Genomic DNA, 13411 nt, shown 5'->3' with positions numbered 1-13411 from the left:
GAATCCAAAAATGTTTGTACAATTTCTAGAAGACAAAATGACCTTGCAAGGTCAAATATACAGGGATCCAGATTTCCCATTATATGTGAATACGAGGTGAATACAAAACCAGTTTGATTATTTTTGGTAATAGAAAATTAAGATTAATTGATAATCAAATAGAACTGAAATATTGAAATGTGATCACTAGCTTGAAGAGCGTTAGTTTTTTCCTCAAAGGAGCCTGGACAGTCCATAATTTGTTCATATTTCTGCAACCTTCAACTAATCACACAAATGTGACAATTGCAACTTAGAATTATGAATAATTGAAAAAGAGGTTCTATTTTGCTTTTAAACAGTTTCACAAGAAAGACTTATGTTTCTTTTTTATTAGCAATTTATTTACATATCATATATAGATAAAATAGTAATACTTTTAATTTGCTTTAAACATGAATTTAAAATTGACTTTTCAAAGCCAATTAACCATTAAAAATAATAAATTCATCTGTCATAGCAGTAGTAAAAGCATGAATATTTGTTAAGATAGAATAATTTATTACTTTATTCCCTGTACTCTCATTTATAAATACAGGTAAATTTATTTAATAGTCGTTAAATCACAGTTTAAATCCAGAATGAATTGCAGCTACACCAAAAGTTAAATTTTCATATGATACCATCCTAAATCCTGCATTTCTGATAATGTCACTGAAATCTTCCTACAAAAGAAAAATGTCATTATTTAAAGGGTTGTTGGTTGTCAAATTTTCATTTTCATTTATAACATACATAAATATATACATGCATATTCAAATTATAGAAAGTCTAAAATTAACAATTTAGAAGGCATCACCTCGATAATATGTATGTTGTTTTTTTGTATGTATTTGAAATTTTCAGTCTGGACACCTTAGAATTATATATCAAGTTGACATCGGAAGACTGCCAATGGGCATATAAGCAATATCGACATAAGTATGAATATCATTCGATAGCAAACTCGTGCAAAAGGATTTTTTAGGTCTAATATTTTAGCGTAAAAATACACATGATATATGATAAACATCGTGTTTATCTGTACAAGAATGAGTTTTTGAGGATCAAATCAGTCAATCAAATGATTAACCTTTGTTTCACTAAAACCTATCTTGATAGACCTGCATATCTTAAAATTGTTCTCTGTAATTCTTTTACCCATAATAAGTTAAAAACAATAGTGATAAAAAAACAAGACTATTAGAATTAAGGCAGTCACAGTATTTTCCCTATCCTTTATTTATTTACATGGTCCAGTGAGTCACTAAGCTAGACAAAAAATGTAGAACATAAGCTTTATACAAATAGTTTACTCTGTTGCTGTCATTGTTGAATTAACACAATACAATATAATCATAAGATTGTGGTCTCTTTTCTTGGCAACAAAGTGATAGAACAAAAAAGGACCATATCAAATGACAACATTACTGATAAGTACATATATTATTAGTTCCATGATGTGTTAGTGACCTAATACAAGATATATGGGGTCAGTAAATTCCATATGGGGTGAAAGCGAAGCTCCAATCCCCATATAGAATTTACTAACCTCATATATCTCGTATTCGGTCACTAGTACACCATGTAACGAATTTATCTTAGCGACTAACTTTACATGTGGTATTTAGACTAGCGACATACCAAAGTGATTAAATCTTCAATACTTAGTTTTAACACGTTTAAGAATTTTTCCAAAAATAAATACAAACAATAAGTGTTGGTTCTAAATTTGTTTAATGAATATATTTCAATCGTTCCTTCGTCTGTTTAAATTTTTCAGGTTTCATTTTGTTTTGAAAGGGAAGTTTAACCCCTATATGGTTACTAACCATGTATTTTTGAGGACAACCTATATCAATTATATATAGTCATCACATGTAGTCCATTAACCAATTATATCCCCATAAATCTAGAGGTAAGATAAATTTATATATTTACCTGATTAGGAAACTGTCGTATACTCTCCACTAGATACTGATAAGATTTCCAGTCCCTAGCTAAAACTTGTCCCATTACTGGTATAACTTGAAATGAATAGTTGTCATACAAGCTGAAATTAAGATAGCTTTGAATATATCACAATAATAAATTATGAATGGTCTTTTTAACATGTTTAATGAAACTTAATCTTTTGCAATATTTGATTGATATTTTTCATTTGAAATCTAACAAGAGCAGAATTTGCATGTTTTGAATAATATATGGAAAAAAAGGCAATAATTTATTCTTCTGACGGTTACATGGCTACTATAATGTTAATCTGAGATTACTCTGACGTCCGACGGCTGTTTTGTCAGACGGACCCAGCTTGTCTGGCAAAACAACTGTTGGATGTCCGAGTCAGCTTAGACTAATATGGGACAGATCTGAGGTCCCACAGCCTCAGCTTGTCTGGCAAAACATACGTTGGACATCAGAGTTATCTTGGACTAATATGGGACAGATCTGAGGTCCCACAGCCTCAGCTTGTCTGGCAAAACATACGTTGGACATCAGAGTTATCTTGGACTAATATGGGACAGCTGTGAGGTCCCACAGCCCCAGCTTGTCTGGCAAAACAGCCGTTGGACATCAGACTAATCTCGGACTACTATAATGTGATGATACCCAAAATTTAATTGCATCTTTTTTGACACTTTTTGTTTACCAACATTTATTTCTATTCCACAGTGAGCAACAAGTTTCCATCCTGTGTTCAATTGAGCCGCGTTGGATAGAAATCGACCTTATGCAATTCGACATCAAACCGAGTAACGTTACGATAAAGTTTCACAAGTTTTCATACAGGTAGTTTCTGACGTTATAAAAAAACATGTCGCTATCTTACAAAACTACGTTTTTTCAAAAAAAAATTGTGGGGACATTTCTGGTCGGATTTTAATGTACTCGGTACGAATAGAAGCAGAATTGTTACAGTAATATTTTTTTATTTGGATAGATTTTTGTTGTAAAACGTTTTCAATTTTTGGTAATATAACCAGTATTGTTTTTGTTCAGAAATTGCTTATGTATTTTAACGAAATTAAATTGTAAAAACTGTTATACATGTTCATAACATATTTCTCAACCTTAGTATCAGAAAGAGGGAAAAATTTGCATAATACATGTGTACATGTATTTCGAAAACTAATAACTTTCAAAATAAAACCTTTTAAACCTCCTTTTTCATATCCCGACAACTTTAAAATTAGTATTCGGGCAATAAAATTCCTGATCTATGCATCCGTGGGTCTTACAATTTTGCGTCCGTCCGTCCGTCTGCATGATTAAGGTAACATTTTGGGAAGATGTAAACTGTGATGTCGGATTTATAAATAATAAACCAAAATTTCATCTAAAAAACCTGTTTATTTTGAAATTTGAACTACTTTAATTTACATAGATAGTATTTGAGACTTTGATCTACCTGTCACAAATCACTGGTGAACTATAATGGCGCAAAGCGCGACAACCAGTCCTATAGAAAAATTCTCTTGGTTCAATGTGTCTTTAATTTCATTCCTTTTTAATGTTGTAGTAAATTTCTGAAATGGACTGGTTCAATAACATAGGATGCGAAGAACTAGAAAATGAAGCAGTTGCCTATTTTGAACAATATATAGGGTCAATACCAGAGGTTTTGGCATCAAGCAATAATGAACTGAATTTGTCTGATAACAGCGATTCCGATATTGAAAATGACGAATCTGATATTGAAAATACATGTGACACAATTCAAGCTAGGGCCCAGGAATTTTATTCCACTTCCGTCATTCAAGATCAATCGGAAAATACATGTTCTCTTAATTAAAATGATGAATTAGAGGATCCTTCCCGACTTCGAATAAATGCTCTATTTGCTAACGACTGTAATTGTACAAAAAAAATGTTTTACAAAGCTTTCCACATTCAGAGAACAGGCCTATGATGTATCGTTATCTGTTTGTGAATTTACAAAAGCAGAGCGTGACATATACTTGCTTTCAAAATTAGAAAACTTAGAAGAAATAGACTCGGTTTTCAGAGGAGGAAAGAGAGAACTAAAACGATACCGATATTCTTTTCAAGGAGTTGAGATATGCCAGTTCACATGGAGAAATATTTATAAAAGAGGGACGAAAGATACCAAAGGGACAGTCAAACTCATAAATCTAAAACAAACTGACAACGCCAAGGCTAAAAATGAAAAAGAAAACAGAAAAAACAATAGTACACACGACACAACATAGAAAACTAAAGAATAAACAACACGAACCCCACCAAAAACTAGGGGTGATCTCAGGTGCTCCGGAAGGGTGAGCAGGTCCTGCTCCACATGTGGCACCCGTCGTCTTGCTTATGTGATTACAAATCCGGTAGATAGTCTAATTCGGTAGGTCACATTCATGAAAGGGAAGGGGATTGTAATTACGACGTAAGAAACATATCCGATATCATTTGTGAAACGGTTATTCCATAACGGTCAACCAACTCGTGATGGCGTAAAATTTACTAAGGGATGATTTCAACTTTACCATTTGAAACTCTTGGTTTAATAGCTTCCTTGTGAGCAGTAACCCTCTACCAAGAAAATCATGATAGGAAATGCGAGCATGGGAATATGGTATCAATTGGGAGATATATACCCCGTAACATTGGGAGGAGCGAATTTAAAACTTTAAAACAGCACTCAAATGCTAATGGCGTAACCCCTCGATCACATGGTCTTAGTGGAAGAAAATCGAACCACGGACATTCAGCCAGCAGGGCTGACAGAGGAGAGAAGGCGTTATCTGTACAATGAAGTCCGTCCTTTTGTTCAGTTTAATTTCCGTTACGAATTTTGTCCTCGTGCTTCAGAGGAGTAACATTTTACATATTCTGGTTGAAGTTGGATTGAAAACATGAGAATCATGTATTGCTTCATTGTAACAATCTTATAAATTAAATTAAATATTGTATACCAATGTATGATTTCATGTCTCTCTTTATTGCGAGAAAAGGACCGATACAGAATAAAACCAATGCACGATAACGTTAATTTCACGACGTAGTTGTGAGATCTGATGTTAAATATAATTATCCGTCAAAACTTCGAAATGGCGAAACTTTTTTTAAAAAAAAGTTAGAGTAAAACGATTTTTTGTATTCAAATTGTATGACTATCAGCAAAATTAATTTGAACAAAACTCAAATTGAGATTTTTTTTGCATAAGGTCGATTTCTATCCGACGCGGCTCATTTGTTGATGTATTCTTATTTACTACATAGTTCCACCAATTTAAATTAAATCCATATTTAATAATAAAAAAAAGGGTTTGAACCTATCTCCAAACAAACCATGATTCTATAATGAGGAATACCCATGCAAACTTCATTCTTGCTTAAATTCACATCCGTCAAAATGACACAATGATTTGATTTATTTCTTCAAATATTTAGCACAATTTAACTAACATCTGTTGATATCTATGTTTTGTGTATATTTAAAAATACTTCGTTTTGTTGAAAGAAGTGCAAATTGTACCTTGTGCCAAATAAATTTGTTTGTGATTCAATTAAGATCTAAGATTTCCTATAAGGGGTAATGCTTTTATTTCTTTTTATGCAATATTTTATACAGGTTGCCTATTTACTAACCTTCTCAGCAATGGATTTTTGACTTCACTGAATTCTAAGCACATAAATCTTCCCCCTGGCTTCAGTACTCTGTATGCTTCTTCTACAACCTGTCAAAAAAATAGAGAAATAAGGTAAATTATACTATGATTTGGGTGGTAAAGAATTAATTTCATTCATTCTATCTGCAATTGTTTCACATGTTTCATACTTTAAGCTGAATTAAACTGAATTTTCAAACAAACATAGAAGTAAGTTTGCCTGAGGGAGGAGCAATCTGGGCTTTAACATAATAAGAGCATTTTATGCTTTGAAAATTTGCAGTATCATTTGAATCATGCCTGTAAAAAAAAGTGACAACTTAACCCTACCCCCCCCCCCCCCCCCCCCCCCCAAAAAAAAATATGGTAGGTGCCTAATGGAATATTATAACCACATTTTAGTGACAAGCTTTCAACACTCAAAAAGTGTTTGTAGTACCTGAGACTACTATAACACATTTATCAGTAATTCATATTTTTTCCCTTTGATCTTACTGCCTAATATTGTCGAGTATCAATGTACTGGCTGTATCACTGAAAATATTAGGCAATACATTGTGTGACGTCATAATTACCGACAAACAGAATAAAAGGTAGTTTTGTTTTTGATACTGACTATATCATGTGGAATATCTTAACTCGCCCTAACGAGCTTGTCTTGATATTCCACATGATATAGTCAGTATCAAAAACGAAACTACCTATTATTCTATATATATGTGTTATAGTAGTCTCAGGTAGAACTAACTTCATACCAATGATTATTGTCCAAAAATAATCATAAAAATGGTACATCTCATTTATGTTTATATTTGTTTTTATCTAGGATCTTACTTAAAGACTTTAATCATGCTGAATGATTTTAACCTCATATTGAATAAAAATTGGAATTAAAATACTGTTGAGGTCTTGATTTGATAGGTGCACAGCCGTGTTATTAGCCGTTACACCTTAAAATACATTGCTTATCATAATATATCAAGGCAACATACACACTTCAAGAGCCAACTGACAAGCTTAGTCAGTTGATTTGATGTTTGTTTGTATTTGCTGTTTTAATTTGTGGAGCAAGCTGGAGTTCAAGAGAGAACCATGGACCTTTAGTTGGAAAACTGGCATTACTTGTCAATTTAGAACTGCACCTAAACACCTTGCTATGAATGGGGTTTCAACATCACAACCTCAGAGTTGTAAGGTTAGTGATCACTGAATTTGAGGTAGCCTCAGCAATAAAATCTAAATCTATCACGTTTTAACTGACATTAAGTTTATACTCAGTGTACCTTGTCTACATGTGTACAGTTTCTAATACCAAATGCTATGGTGTATGCATCAAATTGATTATCTTCTAGTTGCAAACATTCAGCATTTCCCTTTAACCAACTCATTCCTACATAATAAAAAAAGATATACACATACATATTATTAATGGTTTGGTGTTCATGCTGACATAATGACAACTGGTAGTGGTAGTTATGACATTTGGCACTATTGAAAATAAATTATATATAAAGAAGACATTCTATACATAAAATAGTTGTCTAAACATCTGCGACCAACAAATAAAATGAAGAATGGAAATGGGGAATGTCTCAAAGACACAACAACCTGACACATTGAGCAGAAAACAGCCCAAGGCCACCAATGGGTCTTCAACACAGCGATAAAATCCCATCCAGCGGGGCTTCAGCTGGCCCCTTAAATAAAAATGTGTACTACATGTAGTTCTGTGAAAATGAACTTCAAATTATATCGATGAACTAAAATGTATACCTTATCTTTATTGCCAAGACGTATAAAAACAAAGGGGACCCCATGCATTTCTTTTTAAATTTGTTTTGTTTAAATTACATGTAGTTATATTCTTTATAATATGTCTAACCTGAACATATGCCATAACTTTCAGCCTTTTGTCTTCCAACATCTAACATTTCCTGATTTATATCACATACTGTCACATGGTGTGTCACATGATTATCTTCCTCATCTGAAGATGACGAAGAGGATGAGGATAAATCTTGGTCCTCCTGGTGAAGCTGAAATCCATCAATGTGGTTCGGTACAGAAATGTCATCAGATTCATTTTTGTTTAAATTGTCTATATATTTTAAAAACCTGAATGCAATGTCACCTGTAAATAAAAAAAAGATAGTTGTGTTGTGTATATGTATGGTCGTATGTGTTTTAAAGTAAAGTCGTTCGAGTTGTGTCCCTTTGTTTATTGCTGCATATTTGTAATGTGATGCTTTCTGTCCCTTTTGAATAAACATGACATGGCTATAGATGTGTTTTTTTGCTGCTTAGAAGCAACCATAAGTTTAGCGGCATGGTAAGGCAAGACTATGTCCCCCCATATACAATATTGTTAATCAAAATTGACAATACATATCTTTTTACATGAAACTATTTTTTTTTCTGAAATGCATGCAGCAGTGAAATGGATAAACAAATATTGATTCAATGTCTTTTCTAATTGTTAAAAATATTTACTTGTATTGAGGGGGGATTGGGGTCTACAAAAATTAATTTTAACAAACAGAATGGAAGATGTCACTAATGTAAATTTGCTCACTACTGAAGCTATTTCATATACTGATTTAACTTTCAATATGCATGATATGTGACATATTTTTTTATATTAATCTTAACCACATTTAACATATTATCATTATATTTGTTGAGAATTTTCCCTCTGAACAAATGGTATACATGATATAGATACTTTTTTTATCATTGCAGGCTACTCAACACACTTTAAATAAACATTGATTTCTGTGTCATTTTGGTCTCTTGTGGAGAGTTGTCTCGTTGCCAATCATAAATTACCACATCTCCTTTTTTATATTCCCTTAGAAGATATAAAACAATTTGTACTTACCTGTGCCTCCTGCTACATCCAACAATTTAGTCCCAGGAGTTGGACCAAGCCTTCTGATAAAATGGTCCTTCCAAAGTCTATGAACACCAGCACTCATAGCATCATTCATCAAGTCATAGCTACTGGCTACATTCTTAAATACTTCATAAACTGAAATAAAAAGAACATTCATTAATATATGAGAACCATAACACACATCCTCCAATGTTTATTACTCAAATGAAAGTATACATTCCTCATTGATGAAGGAAAGAAAATGTTGTATAGGCAAACTGTACTTATGCATCATAGAACAATGTTATTGTGCTTTTTTGACATTTTTCATTTTTTCTATATTCTAATAGTAATATATACATTGTGGACACTACAAAAATTAATAAATTTTGCCATTTATCTAAGACATGTAAGCAATGACATGTAACATGTGTAAGCAAAAACATGGACATTTAACATACTGACATAGATTGTTGAATTTTCAACAAGGGCATAAATGACATAAATAAACCAAATACTTAGACAGAAAAAAATAGTAATAGCCCCAATTGCTAATTTCAGATATTGTTGTTTTCTCTGTTTCTGTTTGATTTTTTCTTTTTAAGCCTTTGCATTGTCAGTTTGTTTTCCCTTTATGAGTTTGAATGTTGCTTTGGTACCTTTCGCCTTTCTATTCAGTATTGTAATCATGGTAAAATGCATCACTGGACACAAGATCTTGTGACACTAAAATTATTGAAATAGTTTAATTACTTTTCCTTTTGTAGCATTTGATAATTATGATATCGAATTTATTCAGAAATTCGATGATCCTGACGTTCAGTGATAGTGGGCAAATCATGATTATTGGAATCAAGTCTATAGATTTTTCTCCATTGCAACAATTAGTGCAAGGACTATTTTTCTTTTGTTACCATGTTGAGGTCAATACCCAAAAATTCCTTCATAAATCTTCAACTTCAATTTGATATACTATAAAGACCACTTGACTTGCGAAAAAAATGTTTTCTGAAAGAGAGTTTGTTGATATCAAATGAACATTCAAACTCAAACTCAGAAAACACACTGACAATAACATGACAAAACCAGGTGCTCTGCAGGGCGCAGCTTTATACGACCACAGAAGTCGAACCCTGAACAGTTGGGGCAAGTATGGACACAACATTTAAAGTCATATGAAACCAGTGTCAGTGGTGAAAAATAATGTTTATCCAATTCTTGAACCAATGCATGTATATATCATAAACTTAGAACTCTGTGCACGATTTTGTCATTTTTTACGCAAATATATCGTATAATCGTTAATTTTTTTTTCTCTGTCTGTTATGATTTAACAAATATGGCTGCTCATTAAATGCCGTGTTTTAAAGCCTAAGTTTACCGATTGTCACCTTATAGTAACCACATAACAAAAAGCATGGGTATTGAGCACGTGTTTAACATGTACAATCAGTTAATTGTATATTTTAATGACAGATCCATGCCTATTGCGATCACTGGATTTTTACGAGGAGGGTTATGCTCAGGTCACTATGCATACGGAAAATATGTGGGCGAATTGCTTCCTGGAAGCAAGCAATTAAAAATAAGTAAACTTCTTCCAAATGTGGACAAATTAAAGAATTTTCCTCAGAAAAAAGTATATGTGCATAAGTTGTATAATGAAAACTATCCATTTAGTTATAAAAAACATATGCATGATTTTTTTTTAATTTGAGGTTTCTTATGACTTTAAGCTTGATACAGCTCTGAATTTGGATTGCAATCAAATTTTTGACATAATTTGAGTTTCAAACACAAAGCAAATGTCAAGATCTTACAAATCTTGCAATATTGTGCAATTAAAGATTTCTTCTTTTAACTTTTCAAAATTTTGGAATTTGAGAAATTTGAAAAAAATAAATTGAAAACTACTACCACACACCCCATTTTTTGTTGCAATTAGTCCAAAACCTGACAAGTCTTTATACATAATATACAAGTAGTGTAAGGGAGGTAAATCCAATCATACCCAACATTGTATGTTAAATGTTTTAGAATTACCTCCCTTAACTGCTTTTAAATTGTCTTAATTGTCCATTGACCAGAAATACCTAGTTTTCCCCCTTTTTTTGCACCTAATTCCGAAACATTTGAGCCATAGTCCCCCCAAAAGACAATACTAACCATCCCTCCATGGTATCGAAACTTGTGGTTTAATTTCAGAGAGATTCATACATTTAAACACTTAAAGTTATTGTTTGAAAACTACAAAAATGATTATTTTGGGCCCCTTTTGGGCCCTAATTCCTAAACTATTGGGACCATAACCCCAAAAATCAATCCCAACCTTCCTTTAGTGGTCCTGAACCTTCTGGTAAAAATTTATAGAGATCCATACACTTAAACACAATTAATTTATTGTCTGTCAACTAGAAAATGCTTCTTTTTGGCCCTTTTTTTTGGACCCTTATTCCTACATATTTGGTAAAATTAACCCCAAACTGAACCCCAGCCTTCCCTGTGTAAAATGACACCTTGTGGTACAATGTCAGAGAGATCCATACAGTTACACACAAGTTATTGTCCTGAAATTAGAAAAATACTTGTTTTTGGCCCCTTTTTGGCCCTTAATTCCTAGACTGTTTGCCCAATAACCCCTTCAAATAAATCCCAATCTTCTACATATTGTATTAAACATTGTGGTACAATTTCAGAACAATTGAAATATTAATACACAACTTAGTTGTCCTGAAACTAGATAAATGCTGTTTTGGGCCCCTTTGGGCCCCTAATTCCTAAACCTTTGGAACCATAACCCCCAAAATCAATCCCAAGCTTCCTTTTATGGTTATTAACATGGTGTTTAAATTTTATTGATTTCTTTTCACTTATTCAAAAGTTATCATCCGGAAACAATCCGTCTTCGGACGACACTGACGACGATGCGATACCAATATACGACCAAATTTTTTTTAATTTTTGCGGTTGTATAAAAAGATAATTGACAAAATAAAACAATCAATTAACTGAAAATACAACATAAGAAAAAAATCAAAGACTGAGCAAAACAAACCCAGCCAAAAATGATGGGCCATTCTGAGCTGCTCAACAATTTGCTTCAATAAATTATGTTATTTATCACAACAATACACATGATAGAATAATGGTCTCTTATCAGACATGTTTTCATTTGGTTACTTAAAAAAAACAACCTATAAATGTATACCTCCAAACACAGCAGTCAAGGGAAATAACTCAAAATCAAATTACATCATTATAATAGAAATTGCATCATTTTCTGAAAAACCTTGAGAGATCTATCAAATTACATACATAAATCTATAGATCAGACACTTCTTACAAGAAAATGAAAGTGCTCTACTAAAGTAATAGAATATAACTTAATAAACTATTACACTCAAGTTGTTTTTCATATGAACAACTTTTCAACAACAAGTTATGCCGTTTGACCCAAGGTCATGTTATTGATTAATTGGTTCTTACTGTTACATAATATCATAAACATTGTGACATATTTATAAATTAAAGGGAAAGTGCATGAACTTGAAAGTCATCTATAGATACAGCAGTGTTGTCACCTTGATGAGTTCATATGTGTTCATATGTTCCTTGTGAGACAACATGTATAATTTGTTTTGATAACTGTTTATGGTAGCTTTAGTCCGAGATTACTCTGACATCCAACAGCTGTTTTGCCAGACAAGCTGGGGCCGTCCCACAGCCCCAGCTTGCCTGGCAAAACAGCTGTTGGACATCAGAGTAATCTCGGACTATGGTAGCCTTTACAAGTAATTAATTAGGGGGTAGAAACATTCATTTGAAATCCTTCAAAAATAGTGTTGACATTGATCCCCTTAAGTGAGGGTCCTAATGGGGGTACCTTCATGACGAAAAACATTACACCTTATAGCTATTTGTCCGCCATTACTGGATATCACACAGGTTCTCCTAAAATTTTGACGTTATATAACAAAATATCTGACGCCATAATGGAAAAGTGATTGTGTATGACGTCAAGTTCAAGCGGCCGGGTAAGCCGGGATTAGCGATAAGATGTATGAAAATTCTAGTCAAATGACACTTACAGTTATTTTTGGATCATGAAGACAAAATGTACACTTTCTGTTAGACGGTATAAAAAAATCGACCACACCACAAAGCATGTTTATTTTTTTCCCCCAAACCAATAGACGTATTTACACTTGTATGCAAATTTGTACGTAAAATTATACAGGTTCCCGTAAACTTTGACATCATAATTTAAAATATTTGATGTCACAATTTAAAAGTGATTGTTGCTTGACGTCAAAAGGTTATTCAGAGTCGATCTAAGCTCATTCGGAGGCAAGATACAGCTAAATACCAAAAGTGTAAATACGTTTATAGTAAAGATAATTATTTGAGACCCCTGACAAATCACAGTAAGAATATTTTGAGAATAACAATAAAATTTTAAGCAAATTCACGTTAAGGGTAGTGATACCTTCTTGACTGCAACTGATTCAAGCCAGTCAACAGATCAACAAGCCCAAGGGCAAGGGCAAGGAAATGAAGGAGTTGCCAAGGAGAAAGAAATTGACTGAAAGTAAAAACCTTTGTCTTCTTTTTCATTTTCAGGGATGTTTTGAAATCCAAAGTGGGTTTCTTTTTGTTGTGATTCATTATTCTGTTGCTTTGAATGCATAAACCGGCAAAATGTGTTGAATTTTCTTGCGCAAAGAAGCCGGCGAACTTTCATGGGCGCTGCCATTTTGTAGGGATCCGTGCATTAAATAAGATAAAAATAAAAAATAAAAAACATGATCTTTGTTTGTATTTGAAGCAATTGTGTAAGACAAATGTGTTCAATAATTAGAAATAAAATTAAATGTCCAAATCAACTCCCAGTCCTTTGAAT

At 32.8% G+C, this 13411-nt stretch overlaps 1 protein-coding gene across 2 annotated transcripts; it reads right to left on the bottom strand.

The window, feature by feature from the left end:
- Positions 1-448: 448 nt before the first annotated feature.
- Positions 449-13297, bottom strand: LOC134680829 (2-methoxy-6-polyprenyl-1,4-benzoquinol methylase, mitochondrial-like). 2 transcript variants are annotated; one of them, XM_063540077.1, is made up of 7 exons: positions 13108-13297; positions 8518-8667; positions 7522-7770; positions 6923-7029; positions 5620-5708; positions 1960-2071; positions 449-704 (listed from the first exon to the last, which is right to left on the bottom strand). In XM_063540077.1, the coding sequence occupies exons 1-7, from the start codon at positions 13262-13264 to the stop codon at positions 603-605; spliced, it is 966 nt and encodes a 321-aa protein (XP_063396147.1). In that variant the 5' UTR covers positions 13265-13297; the 3' UTR covers positions 449-602. The 2 variants fall into 2 exon arrangements, with proteins under 2 accessions (XP_063396147.1, XP_063396148.1); XM_063540078.1 differs by lacking the exon at positions 13108-13297 and adding an exon at positions 12998-13077.
- Between the last annotated feature and the right edge of the window lie 114 nt (positions 13298-13411).

Source organism: Mytilus trossulus, chromosome 8 (genome assembly GCF_036588685.1).
Source record: "Mytilus trossulus isolate FHL-02 chromosome 8, PNRI_Mtr1.1.1.hap1, whole genome shotgun sequence".
In the NCBI taxonomy this organism is placed as follows: domain Eukaryota; kingdom Metazoa; phylum Mollusca; class Bivalvia; order Mytilida; family Mytilidae; genus Mytilus; species Mytilus trossulus.
The sequence above is the reverse complement of the archived record's forward strand: the minus strand, read 5'-3'. Positions and strand labels throughout refer to the sequence as shown.

What these genes read in the sequence shown, in the direction of transcription:
- LOC134680829 (XM_063540077.1), bottom strand. Translation starts at nt 13,264, where the DNA reads ATGGCAGCGCCCATGAAAGTTCGCCGGCTTCTTTGCGCAAGAAAATTC. An exon ending in GGATGTAGCAGGAGGCACAG is followed by an intron (nt 7,771 to 8,517) that starts GTAAGTACAAAT and finishes TTTTATTTACAG; the next exon opens with GTGACATTGCATTCAGGTTT. An exon ending in TACGACAGTTTCCTAATCAG is followed by an intron (nt 705 to 1,959) that starts GTAAATATATAA and finishes TTTCTTTTGTAG; the next exon opens with GAAGATTTCAGTGACATTAT.